The 14607-nt window shown below is 40.4% G+C and overlaps 1 protein-coding gene and 1 long non-coding RNA gene across 3 annotated transcripts in view; one reads left to right on the forward strand and one right to left on the reverse strand.

Moving 5' to 3' along the window:
* PLD1 (phospholipase D1) overlaps positions 1–7692 on the forward strand; it is a 283505-nt gene extending 275813 nt beyond the window's left edge. The window contains exons 27-28 of one of the 2 annotated variants that reach the window (XR_011570916.1): positions 1443–1704; positions 7127–7692. Coding sequence is in view for 1 of the 2 variants with exons in the window: in XM_019959584.2 (XP_019815143.2) it covers positions 7127–7156 (30 nt within the window). In the remaining variant the exon portion in view is untranslated. The remainder of the gene's footprint in view (positions 1–1442; positions 1705–7126) is intronic. The other variant, XM_019959584.2, reaches the window with a different exon arrangement.
* LOC139176153 (uncharacterized) overlaps positions 1–14607 on the reverse strand; it is a 111188-nt gene that overhangs the window by 45269 nt on the left and 51312 nt on the right. The gene's annotated exons all lie outside the window — the stretch shown is intronic.

The following is a 14607-nucleotide window of genomic DNA, read 5'->3' on the forward strand; positions in this document are numbered from 1 at the left end:
TATTTTGCTAAAGAGCTAGCACCAAGTATCAGAGAGAAAATTAAACATAAGCAAAATTCTCAAAAGCAGAAATGACAGAAAGGATGGAATTAGAAGAAAAAGACAATAAAGGAGTTGTTGGAAATATGCTCCATGTGCTCAAGAATGTAAAGAAAAATATGAATACAATGATAACAGGAGTAAAAGAAATTTAAAAAGACCAAGTTGGAGCATCTAGAGATGAAAAATGCAATATTTTAAATAAAAATACACTGGGTAGAATTAGATGCAGTTTAGGTATTATAAAATAAAATATTGGTGAACATGAAGAACTAAGGACAAATTATCCAAAATAAACCACAGAGAAAAAGATTTTTTGAAAAAAAACAGAGATTTTGAAAAAATGTCAAGCAGCCTAGCATATGGTAACTCTAGTTCTACGAGGAAAGGAGAGCATGAAAACATATTTAAGGAAATCATGCTTGAAAATCTCTAATATTTAATAAAAATGGTGATTTTATAGATGTGAGAATCTAAACAAACTTCAAATAAAATAAACAGAAAGAAAATAACATAATGAAAAAGAGCAGCCAAGTAAAAACAGCAGGATATAAGAACACATTTCTTGTCAGAAACTATGAGCCAAAAGACAATGGAGGGACACCTTTAAAACACAGAAAGAAAACACAATAGTCAACCTAGAATTTAATATTCACTGAAAATGTCTTTCAAAAACAATGGCAAATGCAAGATTTTTCAGAGAAACAAAAGCCAGCAGACCTCCACTACAAGAAATGTTAATGGAAGTTCTTCAAGGAGAGTGGTAGGAAGGTGGAAATTTGGCATAACAAAGGAATAGAGCACATTGGAAATGGGAACTAAGTGGGTCATATAAACAACATTTCAAGTTTTCATTTTTTAATTGTAAAGTTTCTACCATATGTAAAGTTAAAATGAATGACATCAAAAAGTGGATGAAAAATTTTATACTATACATAAAATTGAAGATAGATTATAGTAAACTAAAGATGTATAATATAAATCCTAGTTCAGTTCAGTTCCTCAGTCATGTCCGACTCTTTGCGACCCCATGGACTGCAGCACGCCAGGCCTCCCTGTCCATCACCAGCTTCCGGAGTCCACCCAAACCCATGTCCATTGAGTCAGTGATGCCATCCAACCATCTCATCCTCTGTCATTTCCTTATCCTCCTGCCCTCAATCTTTCCCAGCATCAGGGTCTTTTCCAAATAAATCCTAAGCAATTGATAAAAATAAACAAAGAATAAAAATTACAATAAAAAACTAAAGAAGTACTGATAATAAACCAATTGTGAAGCTAAAATGGGAACATAAAACAAGTAAACTAAACAAGTAGAAGAAGAAAGGAAACAAAGAACATATGGGAAAAATAGAAAATAAAGTGCAATATGGTGATTTTAAATTTAACTATATCAATTACAGGTGGTATGAACACACAGAAGAACTGTACAAAAAAGATCTTCATGACCCAGATGATAGTGATGGTGTGATCACTCACCTAGAGCCAGACATCCTGGAATGTGAAGTCAAGTGCGCCTTAGGAAGCATCACTATGAACAAAGCTAGTGGAGGTGATGAATTCCAGTTGAACTATTTCAAATCCTGAAAGATGATGCTGTGAAAGTGCTGCACTCAATATGCCAGCAAATTTGGAAAGCTCAGTAGTGGCCACAGGAATGGAAAGGTCAGTTTTCATTCCAATCCCAAAGAAAGGCAATGCCAAAGAATGCTCAAACTACCACACAGTTGCACTCATCTCACACGCTAGTAAAGTAATGCTAAAAATTCTCCAAGCCAGGCTTTAACAGTACGCGAACTGTGAACTTCCAGATGTTCAAGCTAGATTTAGAAAAGCCAGAGGAACCAGAGATCAAATTGTCAACATCCACTGGATCATTGAAAAAGCAAGAGAGTTCCTGAAAAACATCTATTTCTGCTTTATTGACTATGCCAAAGCCTTTGACTGTGTGGATCACAACCAACTGTGGAAATTTTTTCAAGAGATGGGAATACCAGACCACTTGACCTGCCTCTTGAGAAATCTGTATGCAGGTCAAGAAGCAACAGTCAGAACTGGACATGGAACAACAGACTGGTTCCAAGTGGGCAAAGGAGTATGTCAAGGCTGTATATTGTCACCCTGATTATTTAACTTATACTCAGAGTACATTGAGAGAAATGCTGGGCTGGAAGAAGCACAAGCTGGAATTAAGATTTCCGGGAGAAATATCAATAACCTGAGATATGCAGATGACACCACCTTTATGGCAGAAAGCAAAGAAGAACTAAAGAGCTTCTTGATGAAAGTGAAAGAGGAGAGTGAAAAAGTTGGCTTAAAGGTCAACATTCAGAAAATTAAGATCATGGCATCCGCTCCCATCACTTCCGAGCAAATAGTTGGAGAAACAGTGGAAACAGTAGCTGACTTTATTTTGGGGGGCTCCAAAACCACTGCAGATGGTGACTGCAGCCATGAAATTAAAAGGCGCTTGCTCCTTGGAAGGAAAGTTATGACCAACCTAATCAGCATATTAAAAAGCAGAGACATTACTTTGTCAACAAATGTCTGTCTAGTCAAGGCTATGGTATTTCCAGTAGTCATGTATGGATGTAAGAGTTGGACTATAAAGAAACCTGAGTGCTGAAGAATTGATGCTTTTGAACTATGGTGTTGGAGAAGGCTTTTGAGAGTCTCTTGGACTGCAAGGAGATCAAACCAATCTATCCTAAAGAAGATCAGTCCTGAGTGTTCATTGCAAAGACTGATGTTGAAGCTGAAACTACGATGCTTTGGCCACCTGATGCGAAGAGCTGAGGGATTGGAAAAGACCCTGATGCTGGGGAAGATTGAAGGCAGGAGGAGAAGGGGACAACAGAGGATGAGATGGTTGGATGGCATCACCGACTCAATGGACATGAGTTTGAGTAAACTCCGGGAGTTGGTGATGGACAGGGAGGCCTGGCGTGCTGCAGTCCATGGGGTCACAAAGAATTGGATAACACTTAGAGATGGAACAACAATGACAACAACAATATCATTATATCAGATATAGTCTAAGCATTCCAATTAAAAGACAGAGATTGCCAGCTTGGAAAGAAAAATAAGAACGACTCTATATTATCTATAAGAAGCATCCTTTAACTAAAACAACACAGCTAGACTGAAGGAAGAGGGTAACAAAACATAGCTTTGCGAACAAAAATAAAAGGAAAACTAGAGTGATAATATTAATATCAAACAAAGTAGACTTCAGAACAGGATATCTTACTGAAGATGAAAAGGAACATTATATAGTTAGAAAGAGATTAATTCATTAAGATATCACGACAACCCTTAACTTGTACACACCTAATAAAAGAACTCCAAAATACCTGAAACAAAAACTGAATGGACTGAAAAAAGAAACAAATGCTCAATTATATTTGGAAACTTCAATATGCCTCCTTTGGGAACTAATAGAACAAGTTGGCAAAAATCAGTAAGTACAGAGAAGAGTTGAACAGCACAATTCCCTTGACATAATTGAGTTGGTTTTCAGAATCAGTCTCTAATGATAGAATTCTGAAGTTGGTTCACTCACTAGCCAGATGACAATGACCTCATCACTAGTGGTAGGTATTGATAGTTCTGGAAATGCCATAACAAAGCAAATGCTGAAGCTTTCACCTTTAGAAAGTAGGGATGACATAAATGGGGAAGGGTACACACTAGCTTGGAAAATGTCTCTGACATTTCAAGGGTAGGAGGGGAAATGACTCTAAAGACTGTGAAACGGGGTGGTCAATTTAAAGCAAAGCATGAGACCTGGACAGCATATAAAGAGACCCTTATTTCTTTCTCCAGAGGTATGGCAGGAGCTGAATGCCAGGCATAATAATTAATTGTAAGAGAGGTAGAAATTAAGGGAAGCTGAATTCTCAGGCAGGCAAGTCTATGTCAAAGTTAGAACCACTCTGTTTGCAAACTGAATCAGCATCTTATACAAAATCCTTCCCAAATTCAATTGCTTTCAAGAATTGGCCTATAACACAAATCCTGAGATGGGCCCGGCCAAGGCCATAGTGGACAAATGACCATGACTACACCAAGTTCAAGAAATCTACAGTTTTCCCCTGAGAACCTGGCTCTATTACCTCCCTCAGTCAAGCAGCCCAAGGGTTGGCCCTGTGGTCAGGGAGGAACAAACGCTTGGAGCAACTCCTCTCAGTTGACCTCACATCCCTAATGTGTCATTTGAGAGGATAGGTGATCTTCTGAATGCAGTTCATTTCTTTCTAGGAGCGTGCTTCTAGACATAGCAGGGTAGCTGCAGGCAATTTCTGTTGCACACTCAGGGTTGAACTTCAGAGAGGGGAGAAGCAAAATTATTTCCCTAGAGGAAAATTCAAACTTACTGGAGAAAAAGTCATGGGAGTTTCCAAATGTATGGGTCTGGAAACATCTTGCTAGTATTGGTCAGCTCAGCAGAAATTCCTTTTGCTTGTGATTGGAGAGGGTTAGTGCAATAAGGAGATTCTAGTACCTAAAGCTGTTCAGAAGGTCATTTAATGTATTTCAGAGTTCCCATTTTATTGCAGCCGTTCCAAACCATACTCCAGTTACTTAAGTCTCCTATATTTTCTTTCAAATCACCAATAAACAGTTGGGCTGGTCTCATCTCTTCTAAGAAAAGAAGAAGAAAAAACTAGCAAGAAGACAGACATATAGACATAAAGAAAGACAGCCAACATCTACAAGAGCTACAAATCCTCTCTAAACACACAAAGTGGTTTGCCAGGTGGCTCTGGAGCCAGCTACACTTGCGCACATTTTGCTGGATTGCATCACCTGTTTCAGATGCTCTGGCCTTGTGCGATCCTCTCCCATAGGGAGGCGTTGTGTGATGAGAATAACACGAGCAGTAGGAGCTAAGCAAGGTGACTCAGTTTTTGGATTGCTGCATGTTGAACAGTCAAGCCCTGTCACTGGAGGCGAGTGGCTGAGCCCTCAGAACAGACAGAACCAGCCCTTGTGGCAGGGCTGGTACACGGGTTGAGCCACCCTGGCTTCAGACAGGTCTTCCAGCCACAAACCTGCTTCTTGAGGTGGCTCTCCTAGCTGTGAAACTATGATTTTTATTTTTGTATTTGGCCATTTGTATGATTTTTATTTATTCTGCCTTAGCTTCTATTAGTCCCCGATTAACCCCCTCTCCCTGCCCTGCCCTTGCCTCTTTGCCCTCCAATTCTCCCCGCACAATGATGTGTTTCCCAAACCCATGCCCCTCAAGCCTATTAGGACTGCTCGCTAGATTTTTAAGGATGTCTCGTTTTCTTGCATGGCATTCAAGGCCTTTTCCAAGCACAACCGATTAAGTTCCCACTCTCCTCTCCCACCTAATCTCACCCCTCTTATACATTTGGCAAGGCTGCAATAGACATTAGAAGCCCAAGTCAGAACATTTTCTTAACCAAGTAAAAGAAAAATTGTGAGTCTATTGGCAGAGAACATTTTCAATCTGTATGATATTGGAACAATCTAGATTTTATGGTATAATTTCTCCTTCCCATCTCCTGCCTGCCTCTGTGTCACTGTTCTTTCTGCCTATAAGCACTTTTGACTTCCTCAATTTCCCAACTCTGATTTCCCAGCTTGTTGATAGTCTATGTATCTGTCCAGCCCTAGGTTAAATTCACCCCCTCCATTTCACAGTTTAAATTAATTTCTATCCTTTCTGTGCTGTCTGCTGCTGCTGCTGCTAAGTCACTTCATTTGTGTCTGGCTCTTTGCGACCCCGTGGACTGCAGCCCACCAGGCTCCCCCGTCCCTGGGATTCTCCAGGCAAGAGCACTGGCGTGGGTGCCATCGCCTTCACCTCTGTGCCATCTAGCCATTTAAAAAGCCTTTCCATATTTTCTCTTTATTAAAGAGGAATGTGTGTTTTATTCACATTTATGTTCCCCTTTAGTATCTAGCTAAAAAAAAAAATCTTCCTTGAGCTTCTGGTTATGTAACCAGCTCTCTCATTACCTCATCTGGATCTCACAACAAACTTCTCATACATTATTACCATTTTTCCACTGAGGAAATTGCATCTCAGTGGTTAAGCAATGCATCCAGATTCTCATAGTTCATAAGCCGTGGGTCTGGGTTTCAAACCGAGTTATCTGTGGCATCGGAGCTCTGCACACACAGGAAGTGTTCAAAACACAGTCTTTTCAAAAACTGAATTGACTCAGGTACAGCAAGAGATAAGGAAACCACTCTTCAAAAGAAGCTAACACTGTAGAGATTAGCGACCCTCAATATTTTTTCTTCATAACAAGGGAGATACCAAATAATTGATTAGATTTCAAAGATCACTATGGATGAAGTATGAAGGAAATAAATGCAAGCAGAATAAAAAAAATCAAGACAAAAGGACCACAAAAACACTTTTTTCAAAATATATTTCCTCTCTCCTTTATCAGAGATGAACGTGTTCCTTTTTGCTGCTGGCTGAGTAGTTGCTTGGACATCCTGATACATAAAACGCCAAGATAGCAACGCTTGCTCTTTCAAGAGATGTCATCAGAGTGCGGGCCATGGGGGCCTGCAGAGGGCACTGGGCTCACCCCCCCGGCCGCTCACTCACCCTCCATGCCACTGACCCACCCCCAGTGAAAGGTATCACCTTGACACAAAGTGAAGGTCAAAAGATGAATTCACCAGGGATGGCCAGACAACAAAACTGACACCACTCCATTGGAAGTACGCTGGAAAGAAGGCTGATTGTGAAAACACAGAGAGCTTGTGTTCTTGGGAAATGTTCTTGGTCTCCTCTTGGTGCAGGAAAGGGCCCAGCCTGGTTTCATAGGCAGGGACCGGCATGGGGAGTGGTATCATAATTATTACTGCCGTTAATATTAATGTATGGATCCCACTTCTATCAATCTATCTTGATGACTTTATAATGGGTTCCTTGCAGGTCTGACTTGTCTCAGGCTTCCAGAATAAAACTGCTTCATCAAATTTGGACTTTCTTGATGAGATGCCTCTGGCTTTATCACGTGATCAGTTTTCATAGAGTTGAAAGCCGGCTGCTATTCCATTTTAATTTCTTTTTCCTTTCTCCTCTTGCCCTCAGGGATTTTGGATAAAAGAGTTTATTAGCTGAGTTCACTGGCTTGTCTCCGAAAAGCCTGAAACTATACTTCAAACTCAGCCAAGGCCCTTCCTTTGAGAGTGTGCCAGCTACGGAAGCCAGACAAGCAGGTGCAAACTGTTTGTTCCAGTCAGCCTTCCTGCTCGAGAACATCCCGCCAGGCCTGCAAGAGACACTCACGGCAGCAGAAAGTACTAGCAAGTGCCCATCCTTGTAGTCCATACACAAATCCACAGTCCAGTTTCCACAAACCCAAAATCCAAAAGGCTCTGAAAAACAAGTTTTGCTTTGTTTACCAATCTTTAGCAATCTCATTTGGTAAAATCTGACTGACATGAATGGGAATAAAGTTATTTATAATCTTTGTTTCATTTAATATGAATATTGACACATTGTGCTGTAAAAATTAATACATTTAATTATAAGATATTCCCTGCATGTCTGTCTGTGTGTGTTTGAAATAACTCTAAATGTCAAAGCATGTACAACCCCAGAGATTGTAGACAAGGAATTGTATACCCATAGTATAAAAACACAATAAAATCCCTGTTTAATAACGAAGGAAAACTTTGACTCCATCTTGACATTCATGAATTTTTAGGTGTCTCTCTTACTGAGTTGGAAGTTCCTTGTTGGCCTAACAAAAGTTACTTTATTGTCACAGAAACAGTCTTAGACTGTGATCTGGGAGGCCTAAGAGAAATTATTTATCTTCTCTGAACCTCAGTTTCCTCATCTGTGAAATGAGGATGAAAATTCCAGTCCTAATTTCTTCGAGGGAAGGTTTGAGACTCAAAAAAAAAAAAAAAAAAAATACATACTCCATTGTTCATCTAGGTCCAACCTTACCACCATCAATTTGTGAGTCTTGGCCCTCTCACTCTTCAATCACATTGGATAAGTACGGAAGACCAAACCTAGGCAAATTTATAATTATATATGTGTGCGAGTTCAAAAGCATGTGTACACACCTGCTTAGATTGCATTAAGGTTAAAATATTGCCAAACAAGACCTTCTGGTACTTTGATTAATACATACCTTTGGGACTTCCCTGGTGGTACAGTGGGTAAGAATCTGCCTGCCAATGCAGGGGACAGAGGTTCCATCCCCGGTCTGAGAAGGTTCACATGCTGCAGGCAACTAAGCCTGTGTACCACAAGTACTGAGCCTGAGGATGCTAGAGTCCACGCTCCATAACGAGAAGCCACTGTAATGAGAAGCCATAGCAATGCAACAGAGAGTAACCTCCACTTGCCTAGAGAAAGCCCTCACTCAGCAATGAAGAAATTAAAATAAATTTTTTAATTAAAAAAATAAATAAATATCTTTGGTAACACCAATGTGTTTTTTAAAAAAATGTTTTTTCCACTTTGAAAAGAGCAAGACTGAGTGAAAGAGTTTATGCAACACAGCTGTGTATGCGATTAATCTTAAGTGACTTGTATTGGTGGATCAAAGAAATACCCACAAGTAGGCAGATAAGATCCTGTTCGCAGGCTGGAACTGGAGGAAGCAGAAACCAGCCCAACAAAACCAGATATAAAAAACAGAGAAGATATAGAGCAAAGAGCAGGGAGTCTAGAACTCCTTAGGGCTTTTAGCTGATGTGCATTTGCTTTTCATGCGGCAAATTACTCTCCGTTCTCAGAGCTTAAAAAATGTACACCTGTGGAACATATGTATGAGTTAGGTATCTTGAATAAGGACCTCAGAGAGGCCTAGAATTAAACAAAAGGATGAAAATAAGAATTTGCAATTTACTGACTGCCACTCATAATCCTCACACCATTTCTATGCAATAAGTATTGTTATCACTCTCATGCATCCTATTTATTGCTGTTTAACAAACCACCCCACAAGTCAGTGGCTTAAAATAATAATTCCTTATTATCCTTCACATTTCTGTGGGATAACAGAGCTCAGCTGGGCAACTGTCTTTCAAGATTTTATGCAGTCACTGTAGGAAGTGACTGGAGCTGGAGACACCTGATGAGTCCATTGTGGTGGGCATCCTGATGGCTTCTTCCCTGGTGTCTGCCTCCTTAGCTGGAATAGCTGGAACATTTGGGGTCTGGCTAGGCCTCTCTTCTCTCTCTGGGTCTTCTCCACAGGCCAGTTTGGGCTTCCTCCAAGCATGGCAACTTCCAAGTAGTTGGATACCCTGTATGGCAACATTCTTCCCATCCAGGGGAAGTTCCAAGGGAACGAAGTGGAAGCTGCAAAGTTTCTCATGGTCTAGCCTCAGAAGTCATGCTGTGTCTCTTCCATGAATTCTATTGGTCAAAAGTGAGTTACAGGATCAATCCAGATTCAAAGAGAGGGGTTTATACAAAGGTGTCAATAGTAAGCCATGTGACTCAATGAGGGACCATCTTAGGAGACTAGCAAATAGAAAACAAATACAAATATAAATATCTATAACAAATCATGTTATAAATGAGAAAATTAAGGTTTGCAAGGTTAAGTTACTTGTTCAAGATCCAATACCTTGTAGGTAGTCAAGGTGGAGTTTAAATCTAGCTCTCTATATCATTCCACTTTGCTACACTCTGGCTTCTCAGGTGGTGCTAGTGGGAAAGAATCTGCTGCCAACGCAGGAGACACAAGAGACCTGGATTCGATCCCTGGGTCAGGAAGATCCCCTGGAGGAGGAAATGGCAACTCACTCCAGTATCCTAACCATGGACAGAGGGGCCGAGGGGTATAGTCCCATGGGACCACAAAGAGTCAGATATGACTGAGCGCACACAGTCACACACAAGAGAATGCTACGTTGTATCTATTACAGAAAACTATCTCTGAAAAACAACTTAATTTACTAAAACAGTAAGTATTAAGGCACTGCACAAAAACAAGATCTCCATCCTCTAAAAACTATACCTAGAAGGCTGTGGTCTAATGTGGAAACAATACTGGACTTGAAATAGGAAATTCAAAGTTTGAAACCTGACTCTGTTGTAACTACAGGCATCTCACTTAAAATCTTTGAAACTCACTTTTTCAAGGTAAAGTGGAGATAATAATGCCCTTCCTACACCATTGGTGTAAAAATCAAACAAAGCAAGAGACATGAGCATAATTTCATCAGTGATAGAGTATTATACAAATGGTAGGCTTTAATGGAGAAGAAAGACATGGACCCACAAAAGGTTATATAACAATGTAAAAGAGGAGAATGCCTCCTTCCAAGAGGCATGCAAGTTGAAGTTTGATAGATGTCACTTCTAGGAAGTGACCCATGCAACTGCTGAGACACTGTACTAGGCGCTCTATGAAGCTCCTTCCACCTCTGCACTCTCTGACACCATACGTTTGCCTGGAAAACTCCAACAATCTGGACTGCAGGAGGCACTTACTCCTTAACAAGATGGCAAAATACCACTTTGTTAAGGAATAAAGAAGACACCAGGGTCCCAAAGAGCAGAGATTGAAAGAAAATTCACTCCTTACTTGTATTTCACCTTATTTCACCTTACCCTCAAATCGCTTGATGTGGGCAGATCACTTGAGAAGGAAATACTGTAGAAGTTCAGAGAGAGCTGCAGCTAAACCATAGTTTGAACTTGAGTGTGACTGTGTCTGATGAGCTGGGCTCAGACAGTCCTGTAGGAGTAAATGGGTATGGATGGAGGAGAAGAGCTGGGTCCCCTCTCCAGTCGGAGCCCTGGGGACAGCGCACAGCAGCCGCAGGCAGCCACAGGCACTCATACGCCCAAGATTTTCTGTGACGCTCTGGAGACAAGCAGTGTGTCTTTCAGGCAAAGGGGAGACAGAAAGAGACACGGGGGATTGGACCACTTTCTCCTTCCTTCCTGAAGCTCTATGTGATTTGGCACAGAAAGGGTACAAAGGGTGTTACATGGGAAGGGGGAGTGAACCTCTGAACTGTAAGGAGTAGTGTGAGTGTCACCTTGTTTGTTTGGATATAAATGAATTCAGGATACAGGACAGCTGACTCCTAGAAGAGATTCACCTATTCTATAGCAGTATTTCCCAACATCTCTCCAAGGATTTATGTTTATTCCTTTCCTCTCATATGTTCTGAATAGTGCATGCGTGCATGCTAAGTCAGGCTTCCCAGGTGGCGCCAGTGGTAAAGAACACACCCACCAATGCAGGAGACATGAGACGCAGGTTCGATCCCTGGGTCAGGAAGATCCCCTGAAGGAGGGCACAGCAACCCACTCCAGTAGGACACAACTGAAAACAACTTAGCTTGAACGCACGTATGTATAGAAGTTGATTTGTGGCTTACAAAACAAAGTTTTTCATAGTGGTGTCTGACTGTGCAACCCTGTGGGCTGAGCCTGCTAGGCGCCTCTGTCCTTGGGATTCTGCAGGCAAGAATACTGGAGTGGATTGCCATTTCCTCCTCCAGGGAATCTTCCCAACCCAGGGATTGAACCCACATCTCATGTCTCCTGCATTGGCAGGCAAGTTCTTTACCACTAGCACCATCTGGGAGGCTTCTTCTAAATACTACCCATGAAACAAAAGTAACTTTTTTTTTTTGCTGCACTGTGCAGCACATAGGATCTTAGTTCCCTGACCAGGATGGAACCTCCTGCATTGCAAGAGCAGAGTTTTAACCACTGGACTACCAGAGAAATCCCCTCAATATAAACTTTCAAGTTTTTTTTTTTTCTATTTTTTTTTAAATATCCAATTCAGTAGTTTTTTTAGTGTATCCACAAAGTTACAGTCTTCACCATCTAATGCCATAACATGTTTATCATACCAAAGTGAAACCCATTAGCAGTCATTCCCCATTCTTCTCTCCCCACAGTCTCTGGCAACCACTCACTTACTTTCTGTTGCTATAGATTTGCCTATTCTGGACACTGCATATCAATGGATTCACACACTCTATAGTCTTTCCGTCTGGCTTCTTTGACTTAACATAACGTTTTCAAGGTTCATTTATGCTGCAGCCTCTTATTAGAACTTTGTTTTTATTGCCAAGTAATATGCCATCTCATGGGTATACCAGTTTCTGTTTATCCATTCATCAGTTGATGGACATTTGGGTTGTCTCCACCCTGGAGTTATTATAAGCATTCATATGCAAGTTTCTCTATGACTGTATATTTTACAATTCTCTTGGTTATATACATCCTAGGAGTACAGTTTCTTGGTCACATGGTAACTTTCTATTTAACTTTTTATGAAACTGCCAAACTGTTTCAAATAAAATATTTTGATCAGTAAATTTTTTTTTTCTCAATGAAACCATAGACGTTAATCATTGTTTCTGATCAGCATGAGATTATGCTTATTACTGCATTAACATCTTACCTTTTAGGCACAAGCAGAGAAATTTGCAGTCTAGCCTATACAGACTCACTGTGGGCAAATGGTAGTTTTGACTTTTTGAAACTTTTGCCAGTAGCTCAAGGTATCATCCCTAGAGCACCTTTGAAAGTCCACAGGGTCCTGAACTCCAGATTGGGAATGGGGCAAAGAGTAAGAACAGCTTTTGGAAATGTTTTATGATAGTTTAGGACATCTGTGCTCTCCTTCTCTTTCTCCTCTTCCCTCAACCAGAGACCTTTATTTTTTCACTCTTAACTAACATAGATCAATGGTTCCCATACTTTAGGATGTTAGGAACTGGTAAAACAATTTTTCAAATAGTGAAGTTACATAGGATTTCCAACTTTATATGTTGTCAAACAAGAACAATTAAAAAAATTTTTCTATAACAATGGTGTAATTGAAGAAAAACCAACTCCAGATACTAGACTAAAAGATGGTTGTAAAAATTCATTTAAAAAATTGTTTCTATGTGCTTAATAATTTATTTTTCTTATTTTGCTATGGCCCACTGAAAACAACCTCTTAGATCAGAAAGACAAATCTGGTCATACCAAGTGCGGACAGAATAATTAAGTCTGCAGAGCTGTGTTAAAGTGTAAGTGATCCTAGCCTCACCTACCTTGCTCCCATTACGGACAAATTACCTGGAATGTTAGGTCCATGAATCAAGGCAAATTGGAAGTGGTCAAACAGAAGATGGCAAGAGTGAACTTCGATATTTCAGGAATCAGTGACCTGAAATGAGCTGGAATGGGTGAATTTAACTCAGATGATCATTATCTACTACTGTGGGCAGGAGTCCCTTGGAAGAAATGGAGTAGCCATCATAGTCAACAAAAGAGTCCGAAATGCAGTACTTGGGTGCAGTCTCAAAAATGACAGAATGATCTCTGTTCATTTCCAAGGCAAAGAATGATCTCTGTTCATTTCCAAGGCAAACCATTCAATATCATGGTAATCCATGTCTATGCCCTGACCAGTAATGCTGAAGAAGCTGAAGTTGAACAGTTCTATGAAGACCTACAAGACCTTTTAGAACTAACATCCAAAAAAGATGTTCTTTTCATTATAGGGGACTGGAATGCAAAGTAGAAAGTCAAGAAACACCTGGAGTAACAGGCAAATTTGGCCTTGGAGTACAGAATGAAGCAGGGCAAAGGCTAATAGAGTTTTGCCAAGAGAACACACTGGTCATAGCAAACACCCTTTTCCAACAACACAAGAGAAGACTCTACACATGGGCATCACCAGATGGCCAACATCAAAATCAGATTGATTATATTCTTTGCAGCCAAAGATGGAGAAGCTCTATACAGTCAGCAAAAACAAGACTGGGAGCCACATGATCATGTGGCTCAGATCATGAACTCCTTATTGCCAAATTCAGACTTAAATTGAAGAAAGTGGGGAAAACCACTAGACCATTCAGGTAGGACCTAAATCAAATCACTTATGATTATACGGTGGAAGTGAGAAATAGATTTAAGGGACTATATCTGACAGAGTGCCTGATGAACTATGGAATGAGGTTCGTGACATTGTACAGGAGACAGGGATCAAGACCATCCCCATGGAAAAGAAATGCAAAAAAGCAAAATGGCTGTCTGGGGAGGCCTTACAAATAGCTGTGAAAAGAAGAGAAGCCAAAAGCAAAGGTGAAAAGGAAAAATATAACCATTTGAATGCAGAGTTCCAAAGAATAGCAAGGAGAGATAAGAAAGCCTTCCTCAGCAATCAATGCAAAGAAATAGAGGAAAACAGTAGAATGGGAAAGACTAGAGATCTCTTCAAGAAAATTAGAGATACCAAGAGAACATTTCATGCAAAGATAGGCTCGATAAAGGACAGAAATGGTATGGACCTAACAGAAGCAGAAGATATTAAGAAGAGATGGCAAGAATACACAGAAGAACTGTACAAAAAAGATCTTCACGACCAAGATAATCATGATGGTGTGATCACTCACCTAGAGCCAGACATCCTGGAATGTGAAGTCAAGTGGGCCTTAGAAAGCATCACTACAAACAAAGCTAGTGGAGGTGATGGAATTCCAGTTGAGCTATTTCAAATCCTACAAGACGATGCTGTAAAAGTTCAGCACTCAATATGCCAGCAAATTTGGAAAACTCAGCAGTGGCCACAGGAC

This window comes from Bos indicus, chromosome 1 (assembly GCF_029378745.1).
Source record: "Bos indicus isolate NIAB-ARS_2022 breed Sahiwal x Tharparkar chromosome 1, NIAB-ARS_B.indTharparkar_mat_pri_1.0, whole genome shotgun sequence".
Lineage (NCBI taxonomy): Eukaryota > Metazoa > Chordata > Mammalia > Artiodactyla > Bovidae > Bos > Bos indicus.